A 20,751-nucleotide genomic window follows, 5' to 3' on the forward strand; every position below is an offset into this window, starting at 1 on the left:
TCGCTATGAGTCAGAATCGAAGTAACAGGTTATCCCTTCTGGAGTATTCCATCCTCTTGCAATCTGGACTGGGATCTCCCTCCACCATTGTGTGGGGTTTTGCTATTTGCTCCTCCAGCTCCATATTCATTCGTCTCTATTATACTATGTGCCCCAGGCCGCTAAGCATCACCCAGGCTCCTTGCCCTCTGGCTTCCTGGGGGTTTATCCAATGGGAAGCACCAACGGGAAATCAGAGACAGGAGATGAGAGAACTGGGGTACTCACTCCCTGCCCCCCCCTGCCCCCCCACCCCCTCCTTCACCCCCCCTTCCTTCCTGTCAGGCTAGTGATTATATTCTGTCTATGGCTGTAACTCCCACAGAGCAGTCCCTCTCCAGGGGCTACAGCTCTTGCTTGGCTTTGGTACAGCTCCCTTCCATTGCTCTTCAGCCCCAGAGATGACAACTACCTTCCCATTGTTTCTACTCCCTAGGTGTTTCATCATTTCTTGCTGTTTCCCTTAACCTTGCCCATGCTTCTGTAAAAGGTCCTTTTATTAAACTCTGCTCAATTTGACCCTTTCAGTGTACATTTCTGTTGGGACTCTGATGATACACCAATTCCCCTGGAGAGTCCCTTCACCTCTCTCCAGTGTTGTGTCATCTTGTTTGCTTTAACCCCTTGCTTGGTGCAACACATCTATCCAATAGCTTCCTGAGAATGGATTCCTGGCAGGTACATTTTTGAGACCTTGTATTCTCAAAATATTATTCTTTTCCTCTTATATCAATTGACAGTTTGGCTGGCTAAAGAATCCAATGTTAGAAATAATTTTCCCTCAGAATTTAAATGCATCACTTCTTAGCTTTGTTTCTGGGGTTACTGTACATTTCATTTATATTCCTACTATTGGATGAAATTAAGCCTTGTTTTTCATCTAAACTTTTGAGGCATGAGGATTATTCATTCATCAACACATACTGTAACCCAAGTCCTTTGCCAGTTGCTAGAATATAGGAATGAATAAAACTGGCTTGATTTCTACCCTCGTGGAGCTTATAATCTTGGAAACATTAAAAAACAATCTCCCATGAACTAAAATTCAGTTTCAATAAGTGATAGAAAGGAACAGAACAGAGCATATAATAGGAAGATCTAAACTAGTTTGAGGAACTAATTTTAAACTGGAACTGAAGGATAAGTAGATACAGGACAGAACACAAGGAAGTGGCAGAGATATGAGGAGGGAGAGAGGGAGAGCACTGAGTGTGTTCCAGGAGCTAAAAGAGGGAGTTGTGGCTAGAGGGGAGGGTGGCCAGGGTCCAGAGAACGCAGGGCCTCTACCACTGTTCAGAATGTCAGTCTTTATCCTAAGAACAATGGAAGGCCCCTGAGGCTCCTTAAGATAAAAAGTCATATAAACAAAGCTTTTATTTACCTGGTTGACAACCATCTCTGCCTTCACTCTCCTCTCAAAGAGTCTTTTTAAATGTTCATCGAAGGCCTGTGTGCTTTCTTGAATACTGTTTTGAAGTTTCTTCAGTTCTGCTTCTAACGACTGAAAGGAAGTCAGTAGTACAGTTAACATTTAGGAATATCAAATGCTCCTAGTAAGCAGTGTTTACATTTTTCTCTGAGGTGGCACAGAGGAGGGTCAGGTAGAGTGAGTTTTCTGGGCCGTCCACCCCAGAACACTCAACCAGAGATGCTTTACTTGGCTATGTTTAATATAGTGTGTGTCTGAGATCTTTGCTTAAAAATCTTTAAAAAATCTTAAAACAATTTTTTTTTTTTTTTTGCTTAAAAAAGATTACACTGGAGGAAAAAAAGGCTAAAAATCACTAATCATAGCTAATGATGTAGGCAGAAGTAGGCTTAGTAGAACAAAACTACAGTAAATCTTTCTTTTTTGAACCATTTCAGAGAAAACTGCAGGTGCTTGAGAACAGGCCAGTTATTTTGTAGAATGTCATTTAAGTTTGTCCTATGTTTAGACTCAGGTGATACATTTTTAGTAATAACACTATGTGAGTCATGTTGTGTCCTCCTCAGTGTACTATATCAGGAGACACATGATATTGATTTGTTTCATTATTGGTGATATTAAACTATAATACAAAAGGAGCATATCTCAATGTCAATTTGCTTGTAATATTCCTATCAGTATCTCATAGGAACGAAAGAGTCCCATGGATGGTGGCCTCCTAGTGACTGTTTATCAAGTTCAGGTGTTCTGAGATGATGGAATCAATATCGCATGGCAAATGGCCAACGACTCATTCTATTGAAATCAGATTGTCCAACTGTCCCCAACCCACCCTTGTGTAAAACACTGAGGTCCCAGGCCTTTGACATTCTCTGACCCTGGAAAGAAGTATTTATATATAATGCCAAAATGGCCTTTTGTTCTGTTCTTCAAATGCCCCAAACTCTCCTCACTGCAGGCCCTTCTCATGTGATTTTCATCTATCTGCTCATTCATTCTTGTCTTTTCAACCTGTTCTCTATTTCTCATTCTTCCAATCCAAGTATAAATGTCACTTTCTCAAAGGAATCTCCCTTGGGCCCTGTCTTGGGCCCTGTCTTAGGCCCTGTCTTAAGTCTTAGAAGTAAATGGAGGAACAGGATTCCAGTGCACGTAATTTCTTGAAGGAGTGCTCTTCAGGAAAAAACTGTAAGGGAGAGAGAAGCAGGGCAGGGAAGGGGCAGGAGCTGGGCAACGTTGTCATCTCAGATGGTCCAGCCTTGGCCTGATTCCCAGGGATGGGGGGCAGGGTAGTGGGAGAGGCTCTGCTGGGCCTGGACTTCTGTTCCCCTGCCCCATCAGTCAGTCATTGGCTGTTGTGGGTGGAGGCAGTGGTGTAATCTTGCAGGTGTCTCTGGACAAGGCTGTTCCCAACAGACCAGGACAACGATCCAGAGAAGATCTCAGGTGTAACTCATTGCTTCTAGGGGAGGGGTGCACCAGCTGTACAGGGGACCTGGTGAACAATGGTAGCCCCTGAGATAAGTCAGCATTTCTGATTTTTGTTTTTGTTGTTCCTGTGTGTGTATGGTAAAATATATATAACAAAAATCTTGCCATTTAAACCATTTTTAAGTGTGCAATTCAATGACGTTAATTACATTTACCACGTTGTACTACCATCACCACTATCCACCTCCAAAAGTTTTTCATCACTCCACACAGAAACTCAGTGCCCCTTCAACTATAACTCCCTCTCCCCTCTCCCCGAAGCCCCTGATAATCACTAATAAACTTTTGTCTCTACATATTTGCCTATTTTAGACATTTCAGATAAGTGGGATCATATGATAGTTGTCCTTTTGTGTGACTTATTTAATTCAGCATAATGTTTTCAAGGTCCATCCATATACCAGAACATTTCTTTTTATGAGCGCCTCTGTTTTTACCATCAAAGATAGCAATTTTGCTAATTTATCACATTGTGGTTAAACAATTTGCGAGCATCTAGTTAATATATGTTCCCTTTTCCCCAGACAGTGAGCACAGTGAGGGGCAGAGGCCGTATCTATCTTGTTCACCACGTAGCCCTCAAGACCTCACATAGTGCCAAGCACATAGTGGGCACTCAAGGAATATCTAAGGCATGAATGTCACTTTTCCTCAAATATTCCCAGGATAATCTAATTTTGCCTAACGATGCTGAGAAGTGAGAATCAGGGAAGATGAGAGATGAGAGGCCAAGAAGTAGGCATGTATGAGCAATGCAAAAATCCATTCCACCAACAATTTCTACCAGCCCTGAAAAAAATATGAAATGGCCTGCAATTTAAGAGTATATTGTCTTAGCTGGGAGCCCTGGTGGCACAGTGGTTAAGAGCTCAGCTGCTAACCAAAAGGTCGGCGTTTGAATCCACCAGTGGCTCCTTGGAAACCCCATGGGGCAGTACCACTCTGTCCTATAGGGTCGCTATGAGTCGGAATCGACTCCATGGCAACAGGTTTGGTTTGTCTTAGCTAACTGGAGACTGTAAGCCCCTGAGGGCAGAGACTGTATCTTTTAGTCTATGAATCCCCAGTTCCTAGGAAAGTGCCTGACATAGAATCCCCCGTAAACCAAACCCCTTGCTGGCAAGTTGATTTTGACTCATAACAACCCTATAGAACAGAGTAGAACTGCCTCATAGGGTTTCCAAGGAGTGGCTGGTGGATTCGAACTGCTGACCTTTTGGTTAGCAGCCAAATTCTTAACCACTTCACTACCAGGGCTCCTGACACATAACAGGTGTCAATAAATTCATCCACTCATTCAACAAGTATTTATTGAGTGTCTATTATGGGTCAGACATAGTTCTAAAAACTGGGAAAATAATAGTGAACAAAACAGAGCAATTCTCTGTCCTCGTGTCATATTCTAGTAGGCGAGACAGACAATCGATTAACAAGTTTAAAAATAAAAAAAATACAGTAAAGCAGAGTAAAGGAAATATAGCAGGATGGGGGACAATTTACCATGTTATACAGGGGACAACTGAACAGAGATGGGGTAAGAGCATCCTGGGCAAAGGATATAGCATGCATCAAGGCCTTGCAGCAAGAATTACCTGTGGGTGTTTGAGTTAAGAGTTAGCTGGGTGTCTCTGAGGAACATCAAGGAGGTCAGTGGAGCTGGAACAGTTAATGAGGGAGAGAGGGGTAGGAGACAAAAGGAGATGGGATACCAGGATCAGAGTAAGGGGGAAAGCAGAGAGACTAATGTAATAAAGCAGGGTGAAAGACAGACCAGGTGCAGTCTTAGGTGGTACTGCTTCTGGTGGGGGGTAGGAAGAAGGCAACTTGGAAGAAGGAGGTGTCCCTTGAAGACTTGGTGGTGCAGGGAAAGAAGGAAGAAAAAGGTAGAAATTAACAGTCCTGCAAAAACAAAAGAAAATCACAAAATCACAAGACCTATCAACTCCTTTCCCCTCAAATAAGAACACTATTGCTTAAAGAATCTAACTGTATATCATATTGATGATGTTGTCCACACAGAAGAAAAAGAAGAATTGGTCCAAATAACTTCTGAACGTTATATGCTAGTTGTGCATCTTCAGTGGAATATATTCTAAGAATAAAAAGGAGCACAAAGAAAACTTAAAATTGACTTAGTAGAGTTGTAAAAGAACTCTGGGGGATTGTTTGGATTGGTGTTCATGAACTCATGGGAAATATGTGTATATATGTATATATTTAGCTCTATGCACATTTAGTGCCCAGATATGAATTTCTAAATACCAATTCCCAGTAAAAGGAATTGGGGATCTTTAAAAAAATAGCTGATTCCAGACATATGGCAGGGAAACTACAAGGTGTGCCCTGAACATCTTGTGTTAGAAATGTAGAAAGTGCTCAAAAACTGATGGGGACATATCAAAAGGATATAGACAATATGACGGAGCTCAGAACACTCCAAATGTCAAAAAGAATAATGATAGTAACAGATTAAAACATGTTACATTTAAAACAAAACTTTTAAAAAGTATGGGCCTGAGTGGGACAAAGAAGACAAAGCTCTTTGTAACAGAAGAGTATCAACTAATAAATACAGAATAAATGATAGAATTTAGAAAGCCACCATTTTGCAATCACCATAGTAATAATTGGAGCCCTGGTGGTGCAGTGGTTAAGAGCTTGAGCTGCTAACCAAAAAAGATCAGCAGTTCGAATCCACCAGCCACTCCCTGGAAACCCTATGGGGCAGTTCTACCCTGTCCTATAGGGTTGTTATGAGTCAAAATCATAGTAATAATTGATTCAGGCAAGGATCATCAATGGATGTTAAAACACTGGATGAACAGGAGTCAAGTAGTCTCAAAATGTCATTCCACAGATTATTTATTAAATACAAAGGGGAAATAAACTTGCATAATGAAGAAATCTGAAGAATACCACCTTACCAAGTGATCAAACTTAACATGACCAATAATGGGACCGACCGACATCAGGTGCTTCCTGGTGTGACGCACTCAGAAAGACATAGCATCACTTATGTAGCACTGTTGTCAAAAGCATTCTATCTGAATCTAATCATGAGCAAGCAATCAAATCCGAATTGAGGGATGTTCTCAAAACAACTGGCCTGGATTTTTTAAAATGTCAATGTCATGGAATATACACACAAAGCCACGAAACTGTACTAGATTAAAGGAGACGAAAGGATGTGAAAACAAAATGCAATTGATTAGATTTTTGGATTCTAAAAAATCTATGAAGGACATTTTTGGGACAATTGGGGGAATTGGAATATGAACTGTATATTAGATAACAGTGTCATATTAATATTAAACTTCTTATGTATGATAATTTTATTGGTTATATAGGAGAATGTCCTTTTTCTTAGTATTGTTACGCTGCAGTATTTGGAAACGCCATGACGTCTGCAATTTATCTCAAATAATTTAGCCAAAAAAAAAAGATAGACTAATTATTAAAAATTTATGGGTATAGGAGAAGGATATATGGATGCTCATTGGTTCATTGTACTGTTCACGCCAACTCTTCTGTAGGTTGAATGATTTCAAAATAAAAATAGGCAAAAACAATCCAGGATTAGGGAGTAGGTGGAAGTATAAAATGAAACAGACTGGCCATGAGTTGTACTTGCTGACGCTGGATAAGAGGTTGACGATAACTATTCTCTCTACTTTTATGTATGTTTGACGTTTTCCACAATAAACAATTTTTGTTTTTAAGATTGAGAAGAGGGAAATTGGAGGCAGTGAACGTAGAGTCTTTGAGGAGTCTTGCTGTGAAGGGGAGCAGAGACATGGAGAGGCGAATGAAGGGGAAAGTGGAGTCAGAGAGTTTTTTGTTTTGTTTTCATTTTGAAATAAATTCAGACTAACCCCAAAGTCACAAGATCTCCTTCAAGGATCTGTATCTCCTTCAGGGGAGTCTTTTTTTGTAAGATGAGAGATACTACAGCATGTGTCTATGCTGATATTGGATGATCTAGTAGAAAGGAAAAAATTGATGATGCAGGAAAAAGAGCGGGGAAGAGCTGTAGTAACGACATTGAGTAGGGGAGATGGGATGTGATTGAGTGTACAAGTGGAGGTGCAAAGCCACAAATTAGAGCTGTAAAGTATGTGCTGCATTAATTGTGTTCACTCTTCTGTCACATCCTTTCCCCTTGCGACTAAGAACAAATCAAGCAAAAGCATTACCTAACTCAAACTGATGTAGACAATACAGGCTATACCTTGCAGTACCTTGAAATTCTGTAACAGGTGTTCATTAAACATGACAGAATAAATGAAGGACCAAATAAATTGTAACAATGTGAGAAATAAACAACTCTTTTTTTTCAACCATTGCTATATGTTCTTTTTGTTTTAAATTGTTCTAAGTCTTTCCATTTATCTCCACCCACTTCCCCCAAATATATTATTATATATTTCACTTGCTGAAAAACTATTCTTAGGCTACTAAAGATACTGAGATATACTGAATAGAATCTTGGGTAGGGTAGGTTATATTAATTCTTTGTTCTTCTGACCTTTCTATATTTATCTCTTTCTTCATTTAGCTCCTTTACTTTTTTTTCATAGTCTTTGAATTGTTTCCTTTCCTCTTCAGACCACACAGCATCAGGTTTTGTCATGAAAGCAGGCTGAGGAATCACCTAAAGATATAAGGGAAAGCTTATACTCCAGCTTAAACAGAAATGTAGCAGTACAGTAAAAGCTCAGAATTAGTATTACACTAAAAAAGAGCCCTTTAAAAGGATACAGTTCTTCACATTGGCAAGGACAATGACCTGACACTTTGATCAAAGGACATGAAAAGGTGTTTTTCTGTGACTTTAGAAGTTGGAATGTACCCAACCAAACCCTCAGACGACAGACTCAGAGGTATACGCTGATATCTTTGTAGTTAGAACTATGCCTGAGCTCCAGAAACATCTACATCGGGTATCAAAAAAATGCTCCCTGGTGTATGCAGAGAATTACAGGTACAGCATTACCCTTGCCTTCTTAAGAGACCAAAATCTACTGTGGTTGTTTGCTTTTTGTCAGATTGGATGTTTCAAAGTTCTTTTTATTTGCCTAGTGTGATATGTTTATAAAGTACTAGGAAGTTGTGAGGAGCCCTGGTGGTACAGTGATTAAGCATTTGGCAGCTAACCAAAAGGTCGGCAGTTCAAATCCACCAGCTGCTCCTTGGAAACCCTCTGAGGCAGTTCTACTCTATCCTGTATGGTCACTACGAGTCAGAATCAACTCAACGGTAATGGGTTTTGATTTAAGAGGTTGTGTAGTATTTGTTGCTGTAAAATATCTAAAACTCAGGTTTATATAAGACAAAAATGGTACAATTTAAGTAACTCTTTTCATCCCATTCCACTTTCTGTGAGGATGGTCAAAAACCTTACCATTCTCAAGATATCTTCCTTCTTGACTTCCAGAACACCTCCCATCATGTCCATCAGGGCTCGATGTCTCATGTCGGAGTCCTAGGAAAGAGCCAAGGTCAGAGAGGGCAGCTAAGACAGAGGTCTGACACTCTGTGGATGGTGCCAGGGGCAGCAGCCCACCCAATGTTAGAACGACTGCATTTAGGATTGGGGCAAAGGTGAGCACCGGCATGGAGGGGAGAGGAGATGGAGGCCAACTGACAAATGCCTAGATATGTTTCTATAATGGAGTACAAGAGTATTAAATTAAATTAGGAAGGTTTTAGGTATTGTTTGAGCAACACTGCATACCTGGAATGTAAACCATTGCTCTATTCTCTGGGCTGTAATCAGTTCGTCTTTGGCTTTTTTCCACGGTTTTACATGTTTGCTAACTGTAATCTAAAAGAGACAATAAGTTTTCTGCTATCATTCTCAACAAAACTCAGGTCAAACTTTCGCTAGGAGAAGGTTAGAAGGAAGTAAGGAGATTAAAAAGGACTATCCAGATTTTGCAACCAATTTCCTATGTTGGAATGAAGATGAAGTCTAAAATGAGAGTTGGAAAATAGGTCTTTACTTCTCTATTAACTCAAAAAGCCTGTCTTATCACTCAAGAGGGGAGATCATCACAGAGAACCTGATTTAGAGTAAAGGCGGGGCGGGGGGGGCGGTCCAATGAAGTGTCATCTAAGCCAAATCCTGGAGGATGGGGGTCCTCAGATGTCAAGAGTTTAGGGCATTCAAGTAATTGTAAGTACACAAGTGTGGCCAGAACAAAGCAAGGTGGGGAGAGGAGCTGGAAAAGAAAGGGGCATGGGGGTGGGCAGTCAGGACAAGGCTTGTGGGTTTTATCGTAAGAAATGAGCAGCCACTACAGGGGTTTAAGCAGGGGAGAAACACTGTAAGTTTCACCTTGTAACAAGACACTCTCTTCAATGTAGAATGGATTAGAGTAAGTGAAGAAGCTACTGTAGTGATTTAATTATGTGGGTACAGAGTGATTGAGCAGAGCAAGATCCTCCCAAGAGGTGCAGATGGAGCTCCTTGCTATCACGCTGCTCCAGTCTCAGATCACATGACAAGAGTCTGCTTCAGGAAAAAACAACTTGCTTAAGCAAGCGTCGTAGAGTGTAGAGGTTAGGAGGATGGACTCTGAAGCATGATGGCGTGGGCTCAAACCCCAACTCTTTTACTTACTAGCTTTGTAACTGTGGTCAGCTTAACCTCTCCGGGCCTCAGTTTCCACATATGCACAATGGATGTAACATTGGTATCTACCTTGTAAGATTTTATTATTATAAATTAATTTCAATATATTCAGGGTGCTTAAAACCGTGACTGGCATTTAATAGGAACTATATGCCTTCTAAGCGCTGCTATTATCTTTTGCCCCAAAGTAATCAAGTTGGCTTCATGCGAGCAAGGGGTTTTCTTTGAGTAGTCTCTAAGATTTTTTATTATTGAAAAGTGAAATATGGCCACATTTTAATAGTTTTCTTTAAGGATTTATTTGCAACCACCTCTGTATCGAACACCCTTTAACAAGGCTGCCCAGCAAGCCCCCTTTCTCGGGAACCATACCACCTAATGACCTAGGTAATTACTGGAGCTCCATTAGCATCATTCTACCATGTGACCCAACCTCCCTGTGCACAGGCAATGGACCCAAGCTGGGCCAGGAGTTGACTCTAGTTCAGACCAGCTGCTTTTTTGAACGGGGGAGATATAAAGTAGAAACTGCTAGAGGAAGCTGAAATGCAGGAAGAAGTAAGCTAAGAGATGAAGAAAGAGGACTTCTGGACCCCCCACAAGCTCCAGTCTTTGGTTCCTCTTCTCGCTAGGCTCAGCGTCCATATCTTCTCTGGACTCCAGGGAACTCATAAAAGAAACCTCATTATTGCTGAGGCTATGTCAACTCTTTTTCTTACTTGTAAACAAGAGTGCTGCCTAATACAATCACTTCCCGCAGTGTGAACAAGAAGATGAATAAATAAGAGGTCAGGAGAGTGTCCTGAGGAAGAAGGGAGGGACAACATAACCAGCCAGTACCTCACTATCTTCCACAACAAGGGTTCTCTCCGGCTTCTCACATTCTTCAAATTCTGGTTGCCAGACCGTTTCTTCCAACTCCAGATCTAAAATAATTTCTTGAATTCTTACATTTCTCTCCCTCACACGTGCAATTTCAAACTCTTTTTGTTTATATGCAGCATTAAACTCATTATTAAAAACAGTTTTGACCTTGTAGATGATATCCTGAAACATCAATGTGTTACTGAAAACATGTCACAAATTATATCTTTACTGGCAACATGATCCCACAATCCTACTTTCCCTTCCAAAGTCATTCCACAAATTATCAGTAAATTAATCTTTCTAAAATATTGTTTATATTAAGTCATTTTTTGGTTCAGTAATCTACAGTGGCATCTGACCTGAGGTAGGATTAAGTCAACAGCAATAACTATTACACCACAGCCTATTCCTGAAACGTAAATTGTAACTCAATATACAGACATGTTGATAAATGCTGGAGCTGGGTGATGGGTACTTAGAGGCTCACTGAGCTATCCTCTCTACTTCTGTAGGTGTTTTTCAAAAAATCAATCATAAAGTATTTTAAAAGCAATATTTGGAGCCCTGGTAGCACAGTGGTTTAGAGTTTGGCTGCTAACCAAAAAGGTCAGCAGTTCAAATCCACCAGCTGCTCCTTGGAAACCCTATGATGCAGTTCTACTCTGTCCTGTAGTGTCACTATGAGTTAGAATTGACTCAATACCAACAGGTTTGGTTTGGGTTTTGGTATGCAGGATTTAAGTTGGGAAATGTCTTTCATTTGGAACCTAGTTTAGGGGAGATGTGGAGAGGAGGAGATGGCCTTACAGGTTGTTTGGAGAATCTCCTAGAAAAACACGAGCATGCACAATATTCTTCCTCTATATGGACAGGTCATTTTCAAGTAGAAAGGGAACCTAAGCTAGCCAGCCGGATCAGCCAATTCCTAAAATAGCGTAGGTTCAACTGGATTGCTCTTACCGCTGCTGATGAGTAGAGCAATGGGTCAACTCAAAGTAGGCCTTATTTTACCATCAGAGTCTATATATCTACCCTGGTGAAGATGAAACTACTGAAGTAGGGTAGAAAAATGATCTTAACTGCTAGCACCAGAATTTCTCCTTGGCTGGAAAGTACCTTTGCATAGGAAAATACCTTAATAAAGCAGCCAGAAGGTGAGACCCTGAGGACATGGGTCAGCGGAAGCTCAGCAACAAATGAGATAACTTCTGAGTATAAATGTTCCGAGTTCTGAGTATAAATGAACAGTATGTTCAAGGGTTGGAGGAGGACAGGAAGAGAGAGCTGAGCAACATGGCAGGAGGCTAGGACTTAAATTCCAGACACAGCTGAAGGACTTACAGGAATAGAAATATCCAGCATTAAATTTCAAATTATCTGCATTGGTGTAATCTCAGTTCTTGCATTTTCAAAAACCTTCAGTAGGGTCTTCTACATATACAGATGTACTCTGAGACTGATTTGCTTGGTGGAAAGTAAGGAGTAGGAGTTCAGAGCCAGAAGGACCCCATGCCTTATCCCTGAGCCCCAGAATTTATAGAAATCTTTGAAAGGAAATTGTTATTTCCCTAGATTAAGGGGATAGATAAGTAATCATATCTTGACCTTACAAGAAATTCTAGCAGACATCTGAGTTACACAGAAGATGGCATTCAAGGGTTTCCTTTATTTTGGACTTACTAAAGATCTACGCAGAAGAATAATGGTTTGTGGTGCCACTCAGTGTAAGATGTTATTTAGAAACCTTGGTATAATAAAACTCAGTCTGAATGGATGACAGCAATTCTTGTACACAAGCACTGTCTCAAGGACATGCACACTAGCCATCTGTATATTTCTTCCCGTACTTTAAAGACCTCATTTGATTGACATTAGATTTCAATGTGAGCCCATGAAAAACATCTGATTGGGGGAATTTTAGAGATTTTGAGGATAAAAAGAAAATCTTCCCACCTTCAGTAATGTAATTTGGTTGATTTTCTCCTCTCTCGAATGAAGTTCCAACTGGCTTGACAAAAAAGAGGTATCCACCCCAAAATCAGTACTCAGACTGCCAAGCAGGTAATTGGGCAAATTGGTATCTTTTGCTGTCACATTTTCTTCTTCCTCTTCTTCATCATCCTCTTCATGATGCTTTTTACCCAAGGAAACTGCAGACTGGGCTTCTACAATTTCCATTCGTAGCTAAATATAGAAAAAGATGACATGGAAGTTATTTAATAATAAGAATTCTCTGAAGCACATTTTTTTTTTTTTACAACTTAATCATCTCAACAATCATTTTAAGATGTTAAATTCTCTTGCCAACAACTAAATTTAAAGTGATGGATAGATCCTGAAACCGTTACAGAACAGATTAAAGCTTCGTAAACTGAGAAACTGTGAATAAATCAAGAGGGTAAAAATTGTCCTTGCTGGTATATAATGCATATATTTTTGTGTCAGGATCACCCCCGCTTCTAACTATTTTCAGACTTTCTTGGTACCTAAGCATTAAAAAATATATCTTCTCTTTATATTTTATAAAGCAACTAGTTCACATAGGACTGGTGGGTGTAGGTTAAAAAGAATTAAATATGCCTCCATTTTATATTTCAGAAAAAGAGAAGAAGCAAAATTCTGGCTAAAACAAAACTACATCAAAGAGACTGTGTATTTTAGTGGTTAGACAGAGATTGCTGCTAAAGAAGCTGGTGTTGCTTTAAGAATACCCTGACTCTGTGAAAACAGATTCGATTCCATCCTTACTCAATTATCTGAAAATATGATCCCTGGTGATAACGGAGAATAAAAATAGTATGGATGGATGAATGAAGACAATCTCTGACCAGGAGAAGAAAATATCCCCAAATCTCATTTTTCAGTATATCCTCATAGTTGAACACTAGTCACTGTTGTACAGTATACAGGTCCCTGATTTACTGTGTGGATATAGGATATTCATTAGAATATATTCTACAAATTAACAAGGAGTGAAAATATAAATACAAACAATATCTAAATTTATCTTAAATTGCATGTCAACTCAAATCTATATGGAGACCCTGAAATAAAATGCATAATTCATAAAAACATATATGTATTTAAAACTGTACTTTAAGACATTCTGTTTCAATCTTCTTTTGCTGTAAAACTTTCTCCAATTCTTTCAACTCTTTAGCTGTGCGCTCTTTCATTGGGAAGTTCTCAACCATATAGGGTAAGCGAAAGCACTAGGGAAAAGAACCAAAGATGAAATAAATCAATTTTTAGTACAACTGTGTATATCTGGAGTGAGCTGGATGGAGGGTATTTTCCCCTATTGAAATTAATATCATAAATAGAATATCATCCGTAAGTGAAATTGGCAATGGAAACATCTTTAAAATAAAATAATATATTCTATTAGTGTTGGTGTAACCTTTGTATAAAAATATCGTGCTTTTTGAAGAATGTATTTCTAGAGTAGTGGTTCTTAATTAGGAGCTATTTTGCCCCTAAGGAGGCCTGGTGGTGCAGTGGTTAAGCACTAGGCTGCTAACCGAAAGGTTGGCAGTTTGAACTCACCAGCTGATACACAGAAGAAAGATGTGGCAGTCTGTTTCCATAAAGATTTACCGCCTAGGAAACCTATAGGGCAGTTCTACCCTGTTCTGTAGGGTTGAGATGAGTCGGGATAGACTCTATGGCAATGGACTTATTTTGCCCCTAGGGAACATTTGACAATGTCTGAAGACATTTTTGATTGTCATAACTGAGGTGGGAAGGTGCTACTGGTGTCTAGTTGCTAAATATCCTACAATGCACAGGATAGTCCCCCACAACTGAGAATTATCCAGCCCAAAATGCTTAATAGTGCTGTTGTTGAGAAACTTTGTTCTACAGCAATAGTCAGTCACATAAATGTAGGGTGACCATATACTTCATTATCCAAATGGCAGCATGCCTGAAAGTGAAAGAGGTGCAGTTAATAGTTACTCAAGGACCACAGGCATAAACCAGGACTTCTGATCACGCTACACAAAGAGGGAAATTCTGTTGGGAGGAACAGCAATACTGAAGCCCTTTAGCAAATATGAAAGAAGGCACAGCTGGAAATGTGAACAATATGATGTCTAGCTTTCTATCTGTGTGGAATGTGAATGAGGTCTTTTGGAATAGACAGATATTAAGACCCAGTTGCAGAGGAAAAGAAGGAAAGGACTGCTAAGGCAAATATTGAGAGATTCTGGCTAAGCAGCACATGCGGGACGAGCAGAGAGGAAAGAAGGTGGTCAAGAGAAAATGATGTATCTCAGTGGAATTCTGTAGACTGCTGAATAGGAAAAGGGAAGTTTTGAGTTATTTGCTATGTACGGATTTTCTCAAATATATTTAAAAATTTCTGCCATGAGACTTGCAATGAAAATTCTCATCATTCCAGGTTTGTATCAGGGTTATATGTCACCTTAAGAGCTCGACCTTTCACAGCCATCGAATTCCAGCATTCTTCTTTGATAAGTTCAGCCAAATATCTCTTGGCTAGATTATCCATCTCTGCGTCCTTTCTTATCTTGAAGAATACAGATGAAGGAAAAAGTCAAAAGTGAAAGTGCGGCTTCTTAAAAAAATAATCTCAATTTTCAAATTTACTGACCACTCTGTCCTATAGGATTGCTATAGGTTGGAATTGACTTGTCAGTACACAACAACAAGTCACTGTTATACACAAAGTTTGACTGTCTGTCCCCAACCCATTGAGTTGCACTTTGGGGAGAATACTCCTCTGTCTTTGAGAATGTTTTCTGAAATTGATATCTGTAGGAATCCTTGAGAACTGTATGTCAACACAAGTGCCTCTAAAGGTAGCAGGTCATACATGTGAAAAAGTAGAGTGTGAGGACAGATGCCTCATTGGGTAAGAAGGAGGGTCAGAGGTAAGCTGAAGCACCCATATGCACATGCACTGGTGTGTGCATGGCAGAGGTGTAGACCCACCATGCCACTTGTCTGTCTTGTTCATTGTTACCTCCCCAGTACCTAGAATGTGACTAGCATAAATGTGACTAGCATTATGTGCTCAGTAAAATGCTGCATGGATTAATGATGATCTCAGGTCAGTTTTATCTTATTGAGTCAGTCTGTTGAGGGTCTTTTTCCATCCTGATTCAGTCATCCAATATATTCCTGTCATTCCCAGCCTCATTTCATTCACTAATTTGACAAGCCTGTCTCATTTCTGTATCTTCACCTTAGTCATTAATAAACATTTGACAGAGTCCTGGGGCACTTAAGTGGAAACCTCCCTCCTACATACATCAGTCAAATAACCAGCTTCCTTTTGGTGTAGCTGTTGAGCCAGTTATAATCCACCTAAATATCCTTGAATCCAGGTCTATTTCATTCTCTTGTTCAGAGAATATTTTTATACTTGCACCACCACTCACATGTCAGTTTGTCATACTGTGGTGGCCTGCATGTTGCTGTGATGCTGGAAGCTATGTCACTGGTATTTCAAATACCAGCAGGGTCACCCACAGAGGACAGGTTTCAGCAGAGCTTCCAGACTAAGACAGACTAGGAAGAAGGACCTGGCAATCTACTTTTGAAAAAATTGGCCAGGGAAAACCTTATGAATAGCAGCGGAGCATTGTCTGATATAGTGCCGGAAGATGAGCCCCTCAGGTTGGAGAGTGTTCAAAATGTGACTGGGGAAGAGCTGCTGGCTCAAAATAGAGTCGACCTTAATGACATGGATGGTGTAAAGCTTTCAGGACCTTCATTTGCCGATGTGGCACAAGTCAAAATGAGAAGAAACAGCTGTAAATATCCATTATTAATTGGAACATGGAATGTACAAAGTATGAATCTAGGAAAACTGGAAGTTGTCAAAAATGAAATGAATGCTTGAAGATTGATATCCTTGGCATTAGCGAGCTGAAATGAACTGGTACTGGCCATTTAATTCAGACAATCATATGGTCTACTATGCTGGGAATGAAAAATTGAAGAGGAATGCGTTGCATTCATTGTCAAAAAGAACATTTCAAAATCACTCCTGAAGTACAACACCATCAGTGATAGGATAATATATATACGCCTACAAGGAAGACCAGTTAATACGACTATCATTCAAATTTACATGCCAACCACTAAGGCCAAAGATGAAGAAATTGAAGATTTTTACCAACTTTTATAGTCTGAAATTGATCAAACAAGCAATCAAGATGCATTGATATTTACAGGTGATTGGAACACAAAAATTGGAAACAAAGAAGGATCAGTAGTTGGAAAATATGGCCTTGGCAATAGAAACAATGCCAGAGATCGCATGATAGAATTTTGCAAGACCAATGACCTATTCATCGGAAATACCTTTTTTTCAACAACATAAATGGCGACTATACACGTGGACCTCACCAGATGGAATACACAGGAATCAAATCAACTACATCTGTGAAAAGAGATGATGGAGAAGCTCAATATCATCAGTCAGAACAAGGTCAGGAGTCGACTGTGGAATAGACCACCAAGTGCTCATATGCAAGTTCAAGCTGAAGCTGAAAAAAATTTAAACAAGTCACGAGAGAGCCAAAGTACAAACTTGAGTTTATCCCACCTGAATTTAGAGATCATCTCAAGAATAGATTTGATGAATTGAATACTAATGACCGAATACCGAATGAGTTGTAGAATGATATCAAGGACATCATACATGGAGAAAGCAAAAGGTCATTAAAAAGACAGGAAAAAAAGAAAAGACCTAAATGAATGTCAGAAGAGACTCTGAAACTTGCTCTTGAACATCGAGTAGCTACAGCAAATGGAAGAAATGATGAAGTAAAAGAGCTGAACAGAAGATTTCATAGGGCAGCTCAAGAAGACAAAGTAAAGTATTATGATGAAATATGCGAAGACCTGGAGTCAGAAAACCAAAAGGAAAGAACACGTACAGCATTTCTCAAGCTGAAAGAACTGAAGGAAAAATTCAAGACTTGAGTTGTAAAACTGAAAGATTCTATGGGTGAAATATTGAACGATGCAGGAAGCATCAAAAGAAGATATAAGGACTACACAGAGTCACTGTACCAAAAAGAATTGGTCGATGTTCAACCATTTCAGGAAGTAGCATATGATTAAGAACTGATGGTATTGAAAGAAGAAGTGCAAGCTGCACTGAAGGCACTGGCAAAAAACAAGGCTCCAGGAAATGACAGAATACCAGCTGAGATGTTTCTACAAACAGATGCGACACTGGAAACGCTCACTCATCTATGTCAAGAAATTTGGAAGACAGCTACCTGGCCAACGGACTGGAAGAGATCCATATTTGTGCCCATTCCAAAGAAAGGTGATCCAGCAGAATGGAAATTATCAAATAATATCATTGATATCACATGCAAGTAAAATTTTGCTGAAGATCATTCAAAAGCGATTGCAGCAGTACATCAACAGGGAACTTCCAAAAATTCAAGCCAGATTCAGAAGAGGACACAGAATGAGGGACATCATTGCTGATGTCAGATGGACCTTGGCTGAAAGCAGAGAATACCAGAAAGATGTTTACCCGTGTTTTATTGACTATGCAAAGGCATTCAACTGTGTGGATCATAACAAATTATGGATAACATTGCAAAAAATGGAAATTCCAGAACACTTAATTGTGTTCATGTGGAACCTGTACGTAGACCAAAACGGCAGTCTTTCGAAGAAAACAAGGGGATACTGCATGGTGTAAAATCAGGAGAGGTGTGTGTCAGGATTGTATCCTTTCACCATACTCATTCAATCTGTATGCTGAGCAAAGAATCTGAGAAGCTCAACTATATTAACAATCTGTGACAGGCAGATGACACAACCTTGCTTGCTGAAAGTGAAGAGGACTTGAAGCACTTACTGATGAAGATCAAAGACTACAGCCTTTAGTATGGATTACACCTCAACATAAAGAAAACAAAAATCCTCACAACTGGACCAATAAGCAACATTATGATAAATGGAGAAAAGATTAAAGTTGCCAAGGATTTCATTTTACTGGGATCCACAATCAACGCCTATGGAAGCAGCAGTCGAGAAATCAAACAACATTTTGCACTGGGCAAATCTGCTGCAAAAGACCTTTTAAAGTATTGAAAAGCAAAGATGTCACTTTCAGGACTAAGGTGTGCCTGATCTAAGTCATGGTGTTTTCAATAGTCTCATATGCATGTGAAAGCTGGACAATGAAGACAATGAATAAGGAAGACCAAAGAAGAATTGATGCCTTTGAATTACGGTGTTGGTGAAGAATATTGAATATACCATGGACTTCCAGGAGAAGGAACAAATCTGTGTTGGAAGAAGTACAGCCAGAATGCCTCTTAGAAGTGAGGATGGGGAAACTTCATTTCATGTACTTTGGACATGTTATCAGGAGGGACCAGTCCCTGGAGAAGGACATCATGCTTGGTAAAGTAGAGGGTCAGTGAAAAAGAAGAAAACCCTCAATGAGATGGGTTGAAATAGCGGCTGTATCAATGGGCAATGGTTGTGAGGAAAGCGCAAGACCGGGCAGTGTTTTGTTCTGTTGTACATAGTGTTGCTACTAGTTGGAACCGTCTTGATGGCACCTAACAACAACAACAACAACATATTTGCACTCAGAAAAACAAATGTACTATCCAGGAAAGATGGATCTTGAGAACAGCTGGTAGAAAACAGACTTAGAGATTTTTACCTAAAATAAAATCCTTATGAGTAAACAATATGATGTGACACACACACATGCATGTGCATGTGCACAACAGAACGCAAAGGATGGGTTAATAGGAGTATAGTATCTAGAAGCATGGAGGTTTCAGTTTATGCTTTTCTTCAAACCAGACCTATCATAACTGAAATTCTTTTGTAGGTGCTATACTTAAATATAATGAACTCAGAGGAAAACTGCATGATGAGGCTAATAAAACTACATTATATAATGGTCATAGGAGCTGGGATAGTTCTCCTAGACAAGAGGAGATACACAGGGAACATGATAATTGCTTATCTTCTCTAACCATCTTCAGAGAGGCCATAGAATAGATGGTGCTCAAAGAATAGAAGGGGCAGTGAGTATAGGGAGAGAGATTTCAACTCTAATGAGGAAAGGCTTACTGAACCAGAAGTGTCCAAAGTTGGCATGAGGTGGCCGAAGGGATTTCTAAAACTGTTCATACATACGGTGGAAGATGGTTGGTGTGGATGTCACAGAGGAGAGACAAGCTTCAGATGTCTCACTGTCCTAGATGCTCTTCCTTTCCTTATTCCCAAAATTCAATGATTCTCTGACTCACTCTATTTATATGTACTAACTTTGCTTTGGAGCCTGGTGGCACAGTGGTGAAGAGCTCAGCTGCTAACCAAGAGGTCAGCAGTTCGAATCTACCAGCTGCTCCTTGGAAACCTTATGAGGCAGTTCTATCTGTCCCATAGGGTCGCTATGAGTCAGAATTGACTCAATGGCAACAGGTTTTTTTTGGTTTAACTTTGCTTCATTCACATTATACTAGAATTTTTTTGCTTTATTTGCATTATTCTAGAAAAGTTCTCTTTCCTGTTTTCCTTTTACTTCTCTCCTTATAACTTTATGATGCTTCAACTAGAATTTTCCATACCTTTGCCACTTCTTCCTCACTTTCGTCATGAAGCCTTTCCAACTCCTCAAGATCCAGGCTGAATTCCTGTTGCTCTAATTTTGCAATATAGTCTACTGTTTCATTTTCTTCCATCATACTCTGAACCTGAATTTTAAAATAGGAAAGGGTGGTGGCAAGCAAAGAATTAAACTTTAGAGAAATGGGTTTTCTAGTATCATTAGATAATAATCAATAAAAAATAGACATTCTGTTTATCTAAATGTAACTACTGAGTAAAGAATTAAGTTGTGGGTTTACTGTGGTTATTGAAACAGAGATTCTGACTCAGGAGGCAGGTGAGGGGATTCCCAGGAACACAGGGAAGAGAAGTCCCTAGGACAACAGCATGCTTTTGGTCCACATAGCAAGGTGCTCAGACTAGTAGCTTCAGGAGGGAGGTTGCCAAGAAAAAGATGCACTGACAGATTGATTACCTCAGGTATTTGAGTGTAGTGAGAAGAGTTTTCTAGCACTTCGAGAGTGTCTGAATAGGTAACTAGGTACATAGAAAGGTTTAGTACAAAACTAAGAAAATTATTAATTCCAGGGAAAATAAAGTTGTAATAATGGAAATGTAATATAGAAGCCCTGGTGGTGCAAACAGTTAAGTGCTTGGCTGCTAACTAAAAGGTTGGCGATTTGAACCCACCCAAGGGCTCTGCAAGAGAAAGACCTGG

General features: G+C 39.7%; 1 protein-coding gene across 1 annotated transcript in view; it reads right to left on the reverse strand.

The window, feature by feature from the left end:
* Positions 1-20,751, reverse strand: part of CFAP43 (cilia and flagella associated protein 43) — a 123,181-nt gene that overhangs the window by 25,310 nt on the left and 77,120 nt on the right. Inside the window, exons 20-28 of the mRNA XM_004370115.2 lie at positions 20,054-20,179; positions 14,887-14,991; positions 13,556-13,672; positions 12,414-12,644; positions 10,434-10,640; positions 8,694-8,783; positions 8,361-8,441; positions 7,485-7,610; positions 1,421-1,540 (exon numbers count right to left, since the gene is read on the reverse strand). Coding sequence (XP_004370172.1) covers positions 1,421-1,540; positions 7,485-7,610; positions 8,361-8,441; positions 8,694-8,783; positions 10,434-10,640; positions 12,414-12,644; positions 13,556-13,672; positions 14,887-14,991; positions 20,054-20,179 — 1,203 coding nt within the window. The remainder of the gene's footprint in view (positions 1-1,420; positions 1,541-7,484; positions 7,611-8,360; positions 8,442-8,693; positions 8,784-10,433; positions 10,641-12,413; positions 12,645-13,555; positions 13,673-14,886; positions 14,992-20,053; positions 20,180-20,751) is intronic.

This window comes from Trichechus manatus, unplaced genomic scaffold, assembly GCF_000243295.1.
Source record: "Trichechus manatus latirostris isolate Lorelei unplaced genomic scaffold, TriManLat1.0 scaffold00007, whole genome shotgun sequence".
Taxonomy (NCBI): Eukaryota; Metazoa; Chordata; class Mammalia; order Sirenia; family Trichechidae; genus Trichechus; species Trichechus manatus.